Source organism: Lissotriton helveticus, chromosome 1_1 (genome assembly GCF_964261635.1).
Source record: "Lissotriton helveticus chromosome 1_1, aLisHel1.1, whole genome shotgun sequence".
Lineage (NCBI taxonomy): Eukaryota > Metazoa > Chordata > Amphibia > Caudata > Salamandridae > Lissotriton > Lissotriton helveticus.
In genome coordinates, this window is record NC_136057.1 from 1,299,216,698 (window position 1) to 1,299,236,317 (window position 19,620).

Here is a 19,620-nt window from a genome sequence, read left to right on the forward strand (position 1 = left end):
TCCCAGGTATCAGCGTTCCATAGCAGTTTCTCCTTTACTTTTTCACACAGATTCCCCCTGAAGAAGTGCGAACCCGCACGAAATGCATCGGGGTTTATTCTATTATGGAGTGTAAATTTATATGAAATTTTGATTCGCATTGTTCTCATGTATCAAAACGTCATTGACATATGATGTAAATATGAAGAAATGAGACAGTTTTGAACATTCTTTTCATTGAACCAATTAAAGAATACAACGTTCACATCAAACATGAAGTACTGAGATATACTTACCTACGCACTTGCGTGCACCAAGAGTGCCCAGGGATAGTCCTTACCCACTGTAAGGCTTTCTATGTTAACAGTTGCAGGAGGACATAGCTAGGACCCTGATTTGGGGAGATGACTTTAATGTGGCCCTTAGTAATCAACTGGATAGGTCGGGGTCAACTACGGAACCACATAAGAGAGCGAGAGCCAAACTCTTGGACATAATGGCGGAGATGAAGCTATATGATATCTGGAGAGCTAAACACCCAACATCGAAGGAAGCAACTCACACCTCCGCGGCTAACAATAGCTGGTCCCGCATAGACTATTGGCTGGCCTCGGAGAGTGCATTGCTGTGGACAGTGGGGGTGAAACATTTACCCAAAACATTGTCAGACCACAACCCTGTAACGGTATCCCTCCAGATACCTAATTATACGCCTCCGCCATACAGCTGGAGATTTAATGCCGTAGCACTCACTGACCCGGTGTACGCAGACACCATAGCTAAAGCTATAAATGACTATTTTACCTGCAATGAAGGCTCCACGGATGACCCGGGCATGCTCTGGGAGGCGTTTAAAGCGACCATACGAGGAGTTTGTATAAGCACCTCGACAGGAATCTTACGGGACATACGGGCCCAAATTATGCGCTGCGAAAAACATCTCAAGGAACTAGAAACCAAATATACTGACACTCAAGACACAGCCATACTGGGGGACATCCGACAAACACTCACAGAGCATCAGTCATTCGCGCAAGATGAGGTAAAATACATACATAAACGCTCCACAGCTAAGAGATTCGGCGAGGGTGGACGAGCAGGTAGTGTACTAGCGTCCAAAATTTGCTAAGGTAAAAAACGACAAACAGTGTTACAAATCAAGGACGAGGATGGGATCATACATACTGATACGAAAGGGATACTCAGTGGCTTTGTGAAAACTTACAAAACGCTATATACAACACAACTCACCACACCAACGGATGAACTCCTCGCATACTTCGAAAATGTAGCAATTGCATGGCTTTCTGATGCGCAAAGAGCATACCTATCCCTTCCGATCACTGTTGAGGAAGTCACCGAAACTATCAAATCCCTACCAAATGGTAAGGACCCGGGACCAGACGGGTTCACGGGCGAATTTTATAAAACTCACGTGGACCTACTTGCACCCCATTTAGTGGAGATGTTTGGTACAGCATTTGACAATGGCTCCCTACCTCCAACCCTGAGGGAAGCAATGATAATGGCATTACTAAAACCTGCGAAAGACCCTGATAAATGCGATTCCTATAGACCACTGTCGTTAATAAATGTAGATTCCAAAATCTTAGCCAAAATATTAGCTACGCGATTACAGCCCCTTATGACCAATTTAGTCCTCCCCGATCAATCTGGATTCATACCCTCAAGGTCAACATCGCATAACACCAGAACATTGTTTGCACTCTCCCATTACTTGAGGCCCAATACTAAAGCAGTGGCGGTAATGCTAGATGCCGCCAAGGCATTTGATTCGATCGAGTGGACATATTTATTAGCGGTCCTTCAACGCATGGGTTTTCCTCCAATGTTCATCCAATGGGTACGACTTTTATATACCAAACCAGTGGCCAGAGTCCGTATAAACGGATATGTCTCGGATACTTTTAATATCGAAAGTCGGACAAGACAGGGCTGCCCTCTTTCCCCCCTCCTATTTGCCCTTGCCCTGTAAGATCAGACGACTCCACCATCCCTCAGCCTTCCAGTTCCCGGGTCGTCCGTTGCACATATCGCTCTATGCAGACGATATGATGCTTTATGTAAAAGATCCTGAAAAACATCTAGCAGCCCTGCTGCATGAATACATTCTTTTTGGTGGACAATCTGGGTTACAGATTAATTGGGTCACATCCTCCCTCATACCGCTGACAGACTCCACAACTCCGCATGATACAGAATTACCACTGGCATGGCAGGAAGAACCTATTAAATATTTAGGAGTCTGGTACCATAGGGACCCAGAACTGGTCATTTGCACTAATTATGGGCGGGTGATCTCCAGCATAGAAGAAAAAGTAAATAGATGGATACAATTACCACTATTGTTGGCAGACCGCAATGCTATCGTAAAAATGGTGATCCTGCCAAAACTACTTTATTTATTTAATAATATACCTATATGCCCACCGAGAGAGGTATTTAAGAGGATTACGTCGGTGGTACTGAGGTTGATATGGGCCGGTAAACAGGCACGTATCGAATTACACGCACTCACACTACCATACTCTAAGGGAGGGCTGAATGCACCTGATGTTTTACTGTATTACTTGTGCGCGCAGGCGCAATACGCTGCATACTGGTACCACGCCATTCCATATTTAACCCACACAGCAATCGAGGAAGGAGATGCTCATCCGATCCCATTAGATGCGATTGTCACATATAGCAGGCCACCATTGCATGAACGGGACATCAACACCATCAATATCACAGTAAAAGCATGGTGTAAACTAAGACAAATGGCAAACAAATTGCCTCTGTATGAGGCAGCACTCCCGCTACATCACCACCCTGAGATATCAGTGGCCAATATAGAGATAGGTGTGGAAATGTTAAAACAAGTGGGAATCACCACTCTGGGCGACCTATATCCTAATGGTACTTTTAACACAGCGCAAGACCTATCATACATTCAGAATCAATCGCTCCTGTTCAGATTGAATTATTATCGATTACAAGGGGCCATTAAGAAACTGTACCCGACTTTTGCCCACGAACCTGAACAACTGAATATGCTACAGCTTCTGATCACATCACCCAACACTGCACATTTGGTGTCCAGACTCTATACGGTAGCACAAGATGACATAGGGTACAATAGCCACAAAACCATGGCTAGGTGGAATGTATTCTTAGAAGACCCCCTAACGGAAGTTGAATGGTCCACAACTTGTACACTGACACAACACCTGACGCCTAATGGTAACCTACGACTGATTCATATAAAGTATCTCCATCAAACGTACTACACACCCACGAAACTTTATAAATATGGTCTACGCGCAGACGCAAATTGTGCAAGGTGTGGATATAATGATGCTGACTTTCCACATTTAGCGTGGTACTCTGTAAAAATACATGAATATTGGGAACGAGTCACCGAAATATTGGCTGTAATGGTGGGAGTGCCTGTGGACTGTACTATTAAAGTTTGTTTACTGGGTCTGCTGCCAAATGTACGAGCACTAGTGCGTAAATTTTGTATGGTGGCGTTACTCCTAGCTAAACGCAGAATATCCATGAGTTGGGGCAGTAAAAATGTGCCATCTATCAAAGGTTTTGGGAACAAAAGGGGTTAGGTCCTTTATGTGGTGAGGGCTAGACCTAATAACATTAGTAAACAACACAAAATGCCCAAACCACAGTTACTCAATACAATTTTTTGATATAGGGTAAGAAACACTTTATTATCGCTTCCCTGGACACCATTATTTTGTGTCAATCATTTTGTATTTTCTATAATTTGAAAAAATTGCTGACAGAAAAAAGACATTGATTGCAAATATTTACAAATATTTACAAGGCTGGACTAATGTTAGCAAACATTAAGGGCAAAAACTATTTACACATTTTAGAAATTATTAGAACACACAATAGAAAATATTCTCACATCAGACATTATTGAAAAAATAATAATACAAACATATCAATTTACGAACAACAAAAAGCTAACAAACACTGAATGAGAGAAACTAGGGGTTGGGAAGATAAATGATTAAATATCTTGTATATTTTAGTGCTGGACCAGCCGGTCCTAGCTTTAGTGTAACAGTAATACTTTATGTCTCCCAACCAATACTGCCGACGCGTTTCTAGACCAGACTGGAGTCACTGGTCTGTCATCAGGGCTGTATGTATCTTGTATCTGTGGGATACAAAAGCAATGTTTTGCTTAATCTAGTGTGTGGGCTCCTTTTTATCATACAGTAGCTGTAATGTCGGTGTGCGCTACATACCAAGGCTGCTCAGTGTTGAATTTCAGATCGGGTCTTTTGGGGGTCCGTTTAAATGAAATAACGTGGCCAGGCAGAGAAGCCTAAAAGAATTTAAGGGATGTTTTTAATTTTTATCATTACGAGATTGGTACAATATATTCACTAGCTAAAACAAGTTGGGGAGTGGAAGCATACCTTTTACTTTCAGTAGTGCCGAGTGCTGGCAAGGTCCATTAAAAGCGGCGTGACCATCAGTTTGGGTTCTGAGATATGGGAAAGATTAATATTCAGACGCTTAGCGGTGTGCACATTATGTTAAACACTCGCTTGGAGTATAGCTTTTGCATATAACAAACAGGAAATAGCGGCGGCCATCTTTACTGAGAGAAATTCGAATCCCACAGCACAGAGCAGCAGCTCCAGCCACAGGTATTTGTCCCACTTGCACTAATACGCGCTTGCTGAGCGCTGAATCAGTTAAAATATTCTACTAAGGGTGCGCTTTGTTTTTCTGTGTAGAATGCTGAAATCAACAATTCCATTTATGCGCAAATGAGAGATTAAATCAAGGTAGGCAATCCCTTCTCAAATTCTCCAAGCGATTGTTTAACATAATGTGCACACCGCTAATGATAAAAATGAAAAACATCCCTTAAATTCTTTTAGGCTTCTCTGCCTGGCCACGTTATTTCATTTAAACGGACCCCCAAAAGACCCGATCTGAAATTCAACACTGAGCAGCCTTGGTATGTAGCGCACACCGACATTACAGCTACTGTATGATAAAAAGGAGCCCACACACTAGATTAAGCAAAACATTGCTTTTGTATCCCACAGATACAAGATACATACAGCCCTGATGACAGACCAGTGACTCCAGTCTGGTCTAGAAACGCGTCGGCAGTATTGGTTGGGAGACATAAAGTATTACTGTTGCACTAAAGCTAGGACCGGCTGGTCCAGCACTAAAATATACAAGATATTTAATCATTTATCTTCCCAACCACTAGTTTCTCTCATTCAGTGTTTGTTAGCTTTTTGTTGTTCGTAAATTGATATGTTTGTATTATTATTTTTTCAATAATGTCTGATGTGAGAATATTTTCTATTGTGTGTTCTAATAATTTCTAAAATGTGTAAATAGTTTTTGCCCTTAATGTTTGCTAACATTAGTCCAGCCTTGTAAATATTTGTAAATATTTGCAATCAATGTCTTTTTTCTGTCAGCAATTTTTTCAAATTATAGAAAATACAAAATGATTGACACAAAATAATGGTGTCCAGGGAAGCGATAATAAAGTGTTTCTTACCCTATATCAAAAAATTGTATTGAGTAACTGTGGTTTGGGCATTTTGTGTTGTTTACTTATCTATCAACGGTTGGCTTGAGGATATGGCGTATTGCCAAGACACACTGCGCACGTATGAAGAGGAATTGCCCACTAGATCGAGGCCACGGGACTATTGGAAATATCTCAAGGTATATTTACGTGAACACCCAACTGTTGATGATAACGCATATTTCCATAGTATATTGTGATCTGTACTGTATGTATACGAAAGCCTGAACTGTCTCTATGAAAGTATTTAACGTTGTAAACCAGAGAATGAATGCTGTAGTGTAATAGTTCATTTGCAGTTTACATGTTGTTTTACTGAACCCAGAATGTGTAAAACCCAATAAAGAAATTTGTAAAAAAAAAAAAGCTTTCAGTCAGTTTATGTGGTACCACCATTTTAGGATGGAGATAACAGTTCACCTCATTGATATTCTTCTTCACAGAAGTTGGATGGCGTGGTTGGACTTGAAAGATGCTTATCTCACAGTCTGAATGTTTCAACTGTGCAAATCTGCTGCATATGGACAATGTAACAGCAGAAAGGTACATAGTTTGCGCGGGAACAAGATTAAAACTATCAGCGGACCAAGCCAAGTGCCTATGGGAGTTCTCTCCTCACCAGGGAATATCATTGATAGCAGGTATCTTTTGGGAACATGCAACTTCGTTGTAGATTGGTACTCCAGGAAGGCAGCAACTGGAAGCTGCATCCTACAATTTTCATGGACCGGTAAAAATTTTGGGGGCATTTTGTGGCAAACCTAATTGCCTCTCAATTATCAGCTCAACTACATCAGTTGTTCAGTTGGAGACTAGACCAAAAAGGTGTTTACAACAGATGCTCTTATGCAAACTGGTCTTCAAAAATATGTATGCTTTTCCTTTTGGCATGATATCCATGGGTCTTGCATAGAACAGCAGCTTGGGTGCATCGGTAGTCATGCTAATTCCTCTATTGAGAAAACAGCCTTGGTGTCCTTTCCTTGCTGGAGTAGTCGTGAGAGCGCCCAATTTCATTCCCTGTCCTTCAGCAGTTGTTGATGAACTTTGAAGGTCAGTAGCACAATACAGTCCTATGGGACAACCTGAATCTGGTAGCCTGGACCCTTTCAGGCCACCTACAGACATCCCAGGAATTTCCGAATTGGCCTCTGAAAACATTAGAGCAGTGATTCTCAATCTGTGGTCCAGGGACCCCAGAGGGCCAGGTACTGCTTAGAAAAGTAAATAATATTATGAGGCTAATAAAAATGCATATAAATAAAAAAATCAAAAGGTACAAGTGAAACTTTTAAATCATTCTGTAAATGTTCTGTAAATGTGAAGTACTTTGAAATTAGAAGCTAAAATTTAAGTTAGTATCCTCAGATTGATTCAAGGGAGCAGTGCAAGTGCAACAAACAGAATATTGGATGGGCGATGAGTGGTCTGAATTACATTTAGAAAAGCCCCAACCTTCCTCATAAAATTAGAATGTTTTTATATTTGTTTATGAATTAACTAAAATATTTAATCATTTGTATGTTTGTTTGAGCAATGCGTGTTTCTGTGTTATTTGGGTATTGTTTATGGTTCAAATCATTGGGAAGTCCCCGGTATCAAGTAATGAGTCAGTGGGGGTCCATAGAGGTCAAAAGGTTAAGAACCACTGCATTAGAGCATAGCGAGTAGCAGGAACAACAAACGCATATGGATCAGTTTAGGGCTTCTTCTTTAGCCACTGCCATTTTAAGGATTTTGGGGGCCTTGTTCACAACAACTTTGAATGTTCTTTCTGATTTTATGTTAATTCAGGCCACATGAAGCCTAACAATATTGGATTATAAGTCAAAGGTTGAGCTAAAGTTTTAGACAGAAGTAAGCTAGAGAAAAGATTCACTTTGACGTTCACCTTGGAAGTGTGGAACCCTGGGTAATTGCCCACTTTGCCTACACCTTAAAACGGCTCTGAGTCTGGTTGGTGCATGGAAAAAAAGAAAGATCAATCCCGTTTCTTCCGCTGTCTCTGAAATCCTTAGCACCTGTGGCATCTCATCAAAAATCTTATCATGCCATAAATGGGTAAAGATCAGCCCATTTCAGCGGGCCATTTGGAGATGGACAATTAGCTGGTAGGTGAACATTCTCTAGTTTGTAAATGTAAATGTATGTGTCTTGTAAAGCTCACTGCTGCCCTGAGGCGTCCTGGCGCTGTAGACCGCTGGGGAACCCGTCCTGGCTATCCCTGTGAGATGGCCCCTACTGGGTATCTCCAAGGTGAAACCAGGCATCCCCGGCGAATGTGGGGGGCCGTTGTAGAGATGAGGCAAGCTAATGCCCAGAGTTGCCGAGTGTGATCCCTGGTTAGAGTAGGCACCGAGGCGAGAATTATCGAGTCCGCTGACCCTGGTCCACAACCCTGCCGCGTTGGGAATTGAACCCTGGTCCCGGGCCGTTCTCTGCTTCCGGGTCTGCCGCCTCTAACCAGTGAGCCACACCACTCCACTGTAGACTGCTAATGGAATTTCATATTCAAATCCACCATTGCCGCACTATACTTGACTGTGGGATGTCAATTTGGTGTTTCAATTGTTTGAGTCCTGGAAAGATAATGATGAACTAGCATTAAAAATGTTATCTGCTAAGCTTGTGATGTTATTATGTTTGATATCTTTTAGGAGGATTTCTGATGTTAGAGCACTGGTATTACCTATATGAACTTTTCCCGAAATGGAGTTCATTTTCCAAAAAATGCTTCTACTTCTATTGAGTTTCATGCTTTTCTATTACCTCCTAAGTTGTGTGTGGTGAGATGTATTAAGCAGTATGTGCGGGTGACAAAAGACTTGGGTTAGTAAGTAATTTCTATTCGCAAACATTACTCTTCAGTTTCTTCTACACTTAGTCACTTGGTAGAAGAGATAATCACCTTAACAGAGTTGCATACAAAATTATTTGTAACCCATTCTGAAAGAGTTGCTATGGCTTCAAGCATTTTTCAGGCTGGTGATAGATTAGAGGACATTCTCAGGTCTGATGACTGATCCAGAGTTACTACATTCTATTGTAAGCCTTTAGCATGCAGCATTGTCAGTAGTTATTAAACTCTTAACACTCAAAGACAGCCTACGGGCTTGTAATAAAATTGCAGATTATCCTCGCCATATGTTGAAGGAGATTCCTGAACTTTTAAAGACCCGGAAGAAAATATTATTCCCCTACTTGAATTTCAGCCCACCCTACCTGGGATCCTATGTAACGTTATTTTATTCCCTAGTTCCTTTATGTCCTGCCCTGGCTACACTCCAAAGCACTGGAAGCGATTTCGGAATTCGGAAATCTGCTGGTCCAGGATGACAGTTCAGTTTGCTGGTGGGAAATGAGAAGGACGAAGACATATAGGGCCCCATTACGATGGTGGACTTTGTCAGCCCGCCACAGTAACGGAAAACTGGACCGACCGCCAGAGGTGCGGCGGTCCCGCGTGGCCAAGTAGGATGCGATCGCCACCCTGGCAGGCGCATCCTGCATCTTTTACATTGTAAGCAGCACCCGCAGCAATGTAAAAGATGCATGTTGTGCATTGACATACACAACGTGACAGGCACCCCGCAGTGCCTGCTACCTTGTGTATGCCAATGAAGGGGGTACCATAGGTACCCCCAAGGCACCCCCTAACCCACCAACACCCCGGAGGCCCGCAATGGGACCCCAAAGCCAAAGACCGCATGCCTTTTCATGGCGGCATCGCCGCCATGGAAAGGCCTAAATCCGCACATATCGTAATATGGTGGGCGGTGGCTGCTAGGCACCGCCACCATATTATGGCCCAGGTCCCCACGGCAGGCAATCGTACCGATTGCCTGCCCGCAGAAAAGCGGCGGACGGTCTTTCCATCCGCCGCTGTACCCCCGCCATTGTAATATGGTGGGGGTAAATGGCGGGCAGGCAGGGAAAGATGTCAGGTGGATGGCCACCGCATGTCGGGCAGTGGCGATCCACCTACCATCATAATGACTCCCATCGTTTTTTTGGGGATTTCTTTTTTTTTTGTTTATTCTTTTTATTGAAAAAGGCGTTCAAACAATCAAAGCACTACAATGCACAAAGGGTCAGTAGAGCACATTGACACAGCAGTAATAGCCCATTGCACAGTACATTATAAGCGTTGTCAAGAGTCACATACTATACAACTACAGCAGCACCCTCATCCCGCTCCCAGGTCGTTCACATATATTCCCTCAAAGTGTTCCATGACCCCCATATTTGTGACCTTTTCGTCGGGCACCCCCTAGAGGCATAAATAGGAACTTCCGTCACCATACACCAGTCTATGTCCTTGGCCCAATCGGCAACGCTGGGTGGGTTCGGGGCCCTCCATAGACGTGCAATGTTTCGCTTAGCCACCATGAAGCCCAGAGCCACCCAAATTCTCTCCTTAGCACTGAGGTCCGTGGGGTCCCAAATGTTTAATAAAATCAATTTGTGAGTCCCGCTCCCCCAAACTAGCAGAGTGCCTATCGCCCACCGTTCCAAGAACTTACGGGTTCATGCAGCCGAACCGAGCACTCGTCCCTGAGCAATTTTTGTCTTCCCAATATTCACTATAAGGCCTACCATGTTTACCCTAAAAGCCTCGGCAGGGGCCAAATATACTCCCCACACCGCCCACGGAGTGAGCAGGGGAACAGGCAAAGGCTAAGGAGATAGATCGGGCAAAGTCATTTACGACATTCAATCACCAGGCAACAAAAGTCCATCGCAATTTTCGGGGACAGCTGCCTCCCCACAGCCCTCAATCCATCTGAACACAGTTCACTTCCCCAAGGGAAAACATACAGAGCAGTTATTCAGCACCACCCATCGCCTCATTCAGGTCTCGATGTGGCAATCCTCCCCCAGAAGCTCGGGCATCCCTGTCCCCCTCACTTCCTGAGCAGGGGCGTTGTGGCGGCCCCCCATACGCCATCCCTCCAGATAGTCCCACGTCTCTTCCAGGGTGGTGAAGAACCAGGGTTTCCCCTCCGATTCCACCCTCAACTTAGCCGGGAACATCATTGCATAATTCAAGTCCTTGTCGCGGAGCGCCTTCTTCACTTCCAGGAAGCTTTGTTATTGTCGTTGCACCTTGAGGGTGAAGTCTGGGAGGAAAGTGATGCGACTGTTTTGGAATTCCACCGGCGGGGCGGAGTGGGCACACTGCAGGATGACGTCCCTGTCGCGGAAATTGAAGATCCTGGCAAGAAGGGGTCTAGGGGGGCTCCGGGTTTCGGACTGAGAAGAAGTTGAGGTAAGTAGTGATCAGCTCTTCTATGAAAAGGTCCGCAGATGGCCCCTCCGCCCGTTCCGGGACCCCAATTATGTGGACGTTGTTGCTCCTGGAGTGCCCTTCATAGTCATCCAACTGTGCTTCCAGTTTTGTTGCATGCTTTTGCAGATCATCCACCTTTCTCTGCAACTCTGACGTGTCTTCAACCAGGGAGGTTGCCTTGATTTCCACATCCTTTAAACACGAATTCATTGAACGCATATCTTCCCTGATAAGAGATACTACGGTGGACACCGTATCGATACGCGACTCTAGGAACGTGCGGACCGTGGTTATGGCTTCTAGAATGTCCTATAACGTTGGTTCCTTCGTCTTCCCTCCGGGATCGGGTTTGTCAGGTGCAATCAATCCTCCTTTGGGTCTCCCGCTGGGACCCCCCTCCCATGCGTATTTTGTTAATTTTGCCTGGAGGGCTGCTTTTGAACTGCGTCCCCCTGCCATGGTGCACACCGGTCTCTTCAGTCAGGTTAACTTGCTGCTGGCGCTGAGGGCACTGAGTGGCGGGCAGCAGTGGGGTTCCAATAATCGCCTTCCTGTGCAACTTAGCCTTTCAATGGCCGAAGTGTGGACTCCGAATCTGCCCTCCTTGAGCCCACAGTTCTAGGGTGTGATCAAACGTGCACCAGAGCCGCCCCAGTTATGCGCCTCGGCTGTACACCAGAGCCAGTGTCCGGAGAAGGAGGGTCAACACCCCAGGTTCCCTTAACGGTAGTCCGTACCCACTTGCGCGACAGCTGCTGCGGCCAACCGGGCAGAGCGGCAGCGCGATGCCCCCAGGTGGCCCCGAGGGGTCACCACCGCCTCCCAGTCACTGAATTGTTCGCCTGGATTGCCACAAGTCAGAAGCAAGCCAGCACCACACCCGACTGCAGACATGGAGGTCAGGGTATAGATTTCAAATGCACCACTGTATGCTAATCCTGTAACACAGTGGCTTGGTAACACCAGCCTCTTGCTTTCCCTGGCGTGCAGAGCCTCGTGAAGCTTCCCTGGCAGATTTATGGGGAGCCCGGCTTTGCACCACTATCCCAACTAGCGTGGGCTTCTCCCTCACCTGAGCCTCCCCTGAGCCTCCCCACGAGGTCTGTCTGCTGCTACAGTGGGGGCCGATCGGGGCGTCCATGCCGATGCTCCAGGGGTGCGCCGGCCAGCCCCTTGGCTCCTCTCTCCACTCTCTCAGCCCTCCGCGCTGCACAGCATACGGTCTCCGATCGCCGGCGGCACGCTCACCACACATACGGCCCACAGATGATGGCGGACGCGGTTCGATTCTCACCCTCCGACTCAATGGGGTGCCGCCAGCAAATGCCCAACAGTCAGCCACTCTGGGCAGCTCTATCTGAGGTAGTGCCCCGTCGGTGACATGCCCGGGTTTGGCCGCTCCTCCAAGTCAATCCGGCCCGATGACCCAGTCACGCTGCCTGGGCTCCGAGTCTCCTTTCCAGCCTCAAAAGGTAACGAACCAATCCTCAACCCTTCCGATCGATGATTTTGATGTTAACCCCTTGCGTGCTCCCATTGGCCGTCGCGAGCACTACCTCGCTGGTGTTGCGAACGGCCGACGCGGCCCCGCCCACTCCGTGGAACGCCCGCACTGTGACGAAATAACGGCCGTGGTAAATGGGTTAAGGCCCCAGTGGAGGCACTTTTAATCGGATAGAGGACTGATTAAGCGGCCATCTTGCCGTTCGGCTTGGCCACGCCTCTTTTGGGGATTTCTGCTATCATGTCTGTTTTTCGCTTCAGTCACAGACTTTGAGCACACTCATCATAAAAAAGGAAGTTGATTGGTGTGACTACTGTGTTTACATTATGGGGTGCTTTCCTTGTGTTTCTACTTCCTGCATAGATTAGCAGGATTGTGGTAATTGCAGTTTTGGGCTTCGATATGCTACTGAAATAATCAGCAAGAAGAGAAATGGCATAGTATTCCCCTCTCTGTGTCTAATAAAATTAGGACTCTCCTTCAGCAAATGACTTGTGGGGAGACTGTAATCACGCTGCTTCTGTGCTGTTTACCAAACCTGCTAGGTCTCTGGGGGCTGGGCAGCACTTGCACTGGTACTGCCATTTTTTTTTTATTGCGGTGCACTTGCAGGAGATTTGTCAATTTTGCATTCTATTTTTTTTATGTAAAACATTTTTTTGCAAGAGAATTTATTTTGAAGACATGAGGGGTTAACTAACATAACTTTTGGAATGTCAAAAACCTATGTTGAGAATATACTTTTCAGTGTGGTACTGAAGATGTGATAGAACATAGTTATTGGTGCTCAATGTGAACACTTTTCATTTTAAATGTGAGTATTTACAGCTGATTAATCACCCAGCTATCTAATACATAACGGTTAAGCAGAAGTGGTAGCCGAAAGGTAGCTAGGGAGATGTTCTGTTACAGGGAAAATAGTCATCTTTTTCTAATAGTCCGCTAATGTTCCTAAATTATTTACATGTCTTCTCTAATTCCAAGGGGTCATTTTGTAGTCATTGTGTAAATGCATGCATTAAGATTCGGCCTAGGTGGAGTTTGCAGAGTTTCACTCCATGGAATTTCACGCAGTTACCGAAAAACTCTGCCAAATTCTGTGAAGGTCTGTGAGCAGGTGGAGTGTTGCTCAGCCAACCCCTAATGAAGTCCCCCTTGGTTGCTGAGGGTCATTGGGGGCCAAGAACCCATATTTGTGCCACAAGTAAGTCTCACAGCAGGACTGCTGGGACCTCGTTGGAGGCCCCACCCCGTTTCTCAACCACCCTGCAAAGGGTCCTCCTGGTGCACTACTGGTTGAGGGATGAACTCCCCTTGGCTGCTGAGGGTTATTGGGAGCCAAGAATTCCTATTGTTCCCACAATTAAGGCCCCCACAGTGGGATTGTTGAGACCTCGTCAGAGGCCGTACCCCCTTTATCAACTTATCTGCAAACTCATCTCCTGGCGCACTACTGGTTGGGGGATGAACTCCTTTGGCTTTTGAGCGTCATTGGGGCCAAGAACCCCTATTGTTGCCACAAGTAGGTCCCCCACAGCGGGTTTTCTGAGACCTCGTAGGAGGGCCTGCCTCCTTTCTCAACCACAATGCAAATGGGCCTCCTGGTGCACTACTGTTTGGGGGATGAAGTCCCCTTGGCTGCTGAAGGCCGTTTGGGGTCAAGAACCCATATTGATGCCATAACTAAGTCCCCCACAGCGGGTTTGCTGAGAACGCGTTGGAGTCCATGCCCCCTTTCTCAACCACTCTGCAAACGTGCCGCCTGGCACACTACTGGTACGGGGATGTACTCCCCTTGGCTGCTGAGGGTTGTTGAGGGCCAAGAAACCCTATTATTGCCACAAGTAAGTGCCCCACAGTGGAATTGCTGAAACCTTGTCGGAGGCCCTGCCCTCTTTCTCAACCCGTCTGCAAACACGCCTTTTGGTGCACCACTGTTTGGGGGGTGAACTCCCTTTGGCTGCTGAGGTTCGTTGGGGGCCAGAAACTCCTATTGTTGCCACAAGTAAGTTCCCCACAATAGGATTGCTGAGACCTCATCGAAGGCCACATCCCCTTTCTCAACTATTCTGCAAACACACCTCCTGGTACACTACTGGTTGGGGGATAAAGTCTACAGGTGAGCGCGCCTGTAAACTTCGCTCCTCTGGCAGTTGGAGGAGTTTTTGCTGAACTCCGCGTTCTAAGCGGAGTGGCAAAACTCCACAAATTTCGCCGGCCGAGTGGAGTTTACCTCCCACCCCTAATTAAGATACAGATGTTCAAAATAAATGTGTGTGCCCATTCAGTGATTTTTAGGTCTCGGCCTGATCCAGCGCATGCGCTGATCTGGCCGAGACATTTAGTAGCTGCTTTTAAAAGTGCTACAATTTTCCCGGCAACCAGCTTACTATCACGCGCACAAGAGCGCGTGTGCATGCGGGTAATAGCAAGCTGGTGGCCGGCAAGGTAGCACTTGCGGTGACGCTGCACACCACTCGCGTGCGTGAGTCCCTTTTGCCTGATTGATTCATGTCACTTTCCCATGCAGCTCCCGTGCCTATAATCAGTCCCTCCCCTTACAGTGCCACGGCCCTCCTCCCTTGAATCACGTGTTTGGCCTCGACGCTGCACTGTTCTCCCAGGTCCTCCTCCTCTGTGTACATCAGCCGGCTCAGGGCGGACGGTATTCATGGGACGCTTTAAAAGAGACTGCTGAAAACAGGCGGGTGAGACGAGAGGCAGTTGGGCAGCGTCGGCGCAAAGCATTGTACAAAGGCAGCGTAGGAGTAGTGCTGTGTTTAGGAACAGCCCTGGGCATGCGGCGTGTAGTACTGATCGTCACAGGTCATGGGTCATTAACTCTCTCGTCATGGCGTCACTTTCTCGGCCGCACGGCCAATGTTTGTTTTTCTTGCACCATTTATCATGTTATCAAAGACAGGCTGCACATATCCCCACTGCCTTCAGTGAGACGACGTTCTGGCCAGAACCGCCGGTACTGTTCTCTGTTTTCACTCCCCGTCGCTCTATCTCTGCCCCCTGCCTTGTCTCCCCTTGTTCTCCTTCCGTTACCCCTGTCTGTATTTCCATCCCTCTGCTGTTCAGCTCCCTAGATCACCAGGCCTTGATCGCTGTTGGCATTTCAATGAAAATTTAGCACGGGCCCCCCACCGCCATCTGTATTGCCCATCCACCGATTCTCAGTGGCCCCAGCCGCCCTTTATCGACTCCCAGCTTTAAAGCATCACTAGCCTTGGGTAGCACGTGCCTGAGCCACCCAATCTGATGGATTGTTTATTGGCATTGTAAACAAGCTAGGCATTACTCTCCTGACAGTGGCCGCAGCTTCCTGTGGCTACGCTGTGCTGTGCAGTCAGTCTTGCGGCTGGAGCATCAGGTTCCCTAGACTTTCTCCATTAAGCAGCACAGAACCTAGCTGTCCCGCAGACTCACAGCAGACCTTACGCCGTCTCCTTGCAAAGCCGGCTGTCTCTCTGAATCAACCCCACCCCTCTTCTGATACAGTCTGGCCCCGTCCAGCATGCAGTGCCCGATGACTTGTTTGACACCCCGCAGAGCAGCACAGGAGAAACGTCGAGTTATGCACTGAGAGAACCTCCCTCTCTGCACATATCCAACCCCGATTTTTTTTTTTAGATTGCTACTTTCCGAGTTCTTTCACTTGACCCGGCAGCATGGGTCAAGAGCATTCCATTTAACTTTCCAAGGGTGCCTCACTGCCTCCAGTTCCCACCTATCTCACTACCTGTTTACCGCCTCTTGCTCTCGTCCTGCTATACTCTCGGCTTCTCCCTGACTCTTTTCTCCACCTCTCTGAACTGTCTCCGGTTTACCCTCTGCCTTGTTATCCCTTTCCCCTCCGCCACCCACCCTTCTCTCTTTTTAAATCCAATAATGCCTTTCCTCCAGTCTCCCTTTGAATTTAATGACCCATTAAATGCCCCCCTCTGCCTTTCCCGTTATTCTCCCTCCTGATCTTTTGGTGGAGATGCACAACGTGGAAGTCCGTTCTTCCCCCCTCCTGATCTTTTGGTGGTGATGCGCAACGTGGAAGTCCGTTTCCGCCTTTCTCTCTTCCTCCTTCGTTCTGTGATGATGATGAGGAGCCCAGCGCCCCCACCCACGCCAAAGGCCTCGTTACTGTAGCATGGAAGCGGGGCTGGACCGAGCCACCGTTCTCCCGGCTGGCACCTCACCTGAGCCCTCCCCACCCACCCTTGCGTCGCCCCCACAGGGCAATTTTTTTTAAAACAATAATTATCCATCCCTACAGCCGTTGCCTGTGGCGCTATCCTCAGGTCAAAGATTATGCCCCCATAACAAAATAAGCATTGGCATAGCCAATAGGTCTCGCCTTAGGGACCTTATAAGTGCTTAGCCCTGCAACAGGTAATGTTGTTGCACCAAGGATATTGTGCTGCATAACTAAACACTTATAAAGTCCCAAAGGCGAGACCTATTGGCTATGCCAATGCTTGTTATTTGTGTAGACTAGACTATACCATAAGCTGGGACATCTGTATAAAGAATAAGGAGAAACTGCAATTATGTTCTCTCCTCTTACATTAACAAGTATTCTCATTTGTCAGTCAGATTTTGTTTTACATTTTTAATTATGATTTCAAATCTGATTCCGTTTGAGTTATAGAAAAGCTCCAAATTCATATCATAAAAAATATTTGGAAGCAATTTCAACTTTGGATGGTATATTTATGTCCTGCAATAGAAGCTGCTGTAAGACTATTGGCATGTTTAAATTTCATATGTTAATGTATTCATTCAGCAACCACATGCAGCAGCCTTATGTATTCTCCACTCACAGGATATATTTGTTCTTCTCCGACTTTCCACAAGTCCCGCAGCCTCACTCCTGGACCCTTTAGCCTCCAATGCACCATGGTCGGCCTGAAGTATGTTTTTGGTCAGGGCCATATCCAAGATTTTCTGGAGAATTTTAGATAGTAAGAAAAAATAAATGTTATATTACACAAGTGTAATGTATTTAGTATTTCTTTTGTTGACGTTCAGCCCTTCCTTCCCCCCACTGGCTGCTTTCATGTTCTTCTGTAGGACACTTAGCTTTCCTCCTACAAAAGTCCTTACCGGTCACCCTCTTCCTCAATCAGTGTAGTCTTCCTAATCCATACTCCCCAAATGCCATCTTTGAGTGGCTGGTCCTTTTTTAAGGACTAAATAGACATATTTGTCTGTTTTCTATTTCGTTGGCATCTTGAAAACTATTTATGCACAATCTATATGAATGGGGTGTTGCAAACGGTCTCATATTTGGCCCAAGTTGTTACTGATTGGCTCTTTCTCTGATAGTTCTAGATTAAGGGTAGTCAGAGGGGTTGATTTTGAGATGGAAATTAAGGCTGTCATTCGGGAAAGTGCCCCTCTTTTAAACAACAAGGGTCTATCACGCAGATGTGATATGTTCAACCTTCCCTCCCACTGAAGGCCAAGTTCAATGGTTTGTTCATTTAAATTCTGATTTCAAGGATCTTTTTTGGCCACAAGCCTCTGACAACACAACCCATCTGTATTTTCACTTCACGCCTGCTCTAATGGGATATTTTAATTGAACGGGCATCTTCCTACATGGTGGGAGGATTTACAGCAAAATATCACTGCAAGGCAGGCTGGTATTTCAAGGCATTCTGATTGGTAAGATCTATGTTTCTCAGAAGCAAACCTCCAAAAATAGGTTTCCTTGTGAGAAACAAAGAAAGAAAGGTTCTTGGCATGCATGAGACTTCTCCCTACGTGACCAGCACCGTTCCTAACTAAGCTGCCTAAGACTGAAGTTTCAGGCAGCAAAAATGAACAACATAAATCTCTCCCTCCACCAAACCTTAAATTGTCCCCCATGTATGTGCATGTGAAGTGGTCTCTCCCTCGTACAGTTTGTTGTTCACCAGAAAATGCAAACTCAATGCTTTCTCTTCATCAGATAAAAGGTCACCCATGGCTCCATACCAAAGACCAGCAACAATCCATTTTCTAGGTAGACCATTCTTTCTAGTGTTTAAGTTGCATGATGTTGAAGCAGGAGGTCGAGTTCTTGGCCTGACATGCACATGCTATCTGGTGAAAAACATGTTTTGTCTCAGTTCTCTCACGCCTCAAAACTGGGCACACTTGGAAACAGGTTAAAGAGTAATAGAAGCTCTATAAAAATGAAGCATTTGTTCTGATGGATACTTCTCCTCATAGGATTCCCCCACCAGACTGGATCTGGAAACATTCTTCAGCTATGTTTCTCCAGAATTGCTAGGTGGTGCCACAACTACAGTTGCAGCTCCATCCATCCTGGATGGGACAATATCCACTATATATGGCGCCTGTTCCTGTTTTTAACATGCCTCATTGATGTGGGTCCAGAACTCTTCTCGCTGTTTTACGGATAAAACTCTTCAATGAATGGGACAACAATTAGGTCAAATGTCCCACTAGGGTTTCGAGGTTTAAATACGGTCTATGGTGTTGCAAAATATGTCCCTATCGGATCCACACAACATCAGTACATGGTGTTCAGGAGCCAACCATGACCTCTCAACCTGACACTATTGCTCCTCTATGCACTTGAAAGCGTTTAGGGAGCAGGAAGTCATTATTTTTGGCGATGGCTCACAAGGCTATTCCCTAGCTTCTCCTTCAGGTAAATTGCAGGAGAGAAAGCTGGTATTAGAAGGATTTTCCGTTAAGAAACACTAAAAACACAGGATGAAAAAGCTGCCTTCTTCCTGAAGGCAACAAACCTGCTCCCAGGTCTGTTCAGATGCTCACCAGCCCCATTCCCGACGCTGGTCCCTTCTTCGTCCTCGTAGCCAATTCTTCTTCTAAAAAAATGAATTGGCAGTTCCCAGCTCCGCCGACCAACCTTATCTTTTCAAGGTTTTTGTTTCGCCATGGTGGACATTTTCAACACTAGCCCCCTACCCTCTGGACCTCTTCCCAAAGGTGGGTACGATCCTTTGAGTTTGGTATTTTGAGTGCTCCAAACCAGTTGCTGCCTGACTCCATGGCTCCATGGACCCTGTCCTTGGCCCTGCTTCTAAAAAATCTGTAGTCTATGAAGATACTGGCCCTGTATTTTTGTCACTGCCTATGATGCCATCGCCAGCATCACCGTTCGAGCCAAAATCAGCACCGCTATCATCTTTGAAATCTACTGACATAACCTTAATAGTAAAATAAAAAGCCTGGTTTGATGATGAACCTCGGGCCCAGCACCTCCCTAAG

General features: G+C 46.2%; 1 protein-coding gene across 1 annotated transcript in view; it reads right to left on the reverse strand.

Annotated features, from left to right (window-relative positions):
* Positions 1 to 19,620, reverse strand: part of LOC144772709 (uncharacterized) — a 114,241-nt gene that overhangs the window by 35,760 nt on the left and 58,861 nt on the right. The window contains exon 4 of the mRNA XM_078657216.1: positions 17,196 to 17,319. Within this exon, the coding sequence (XP_078513342.1) occupies positions 17,196 to 17,319 (124 nt within the window). The remainder of the gene's footprint in view (positions 1 to 17,195; positions 17,320 to 19,620) is intronic.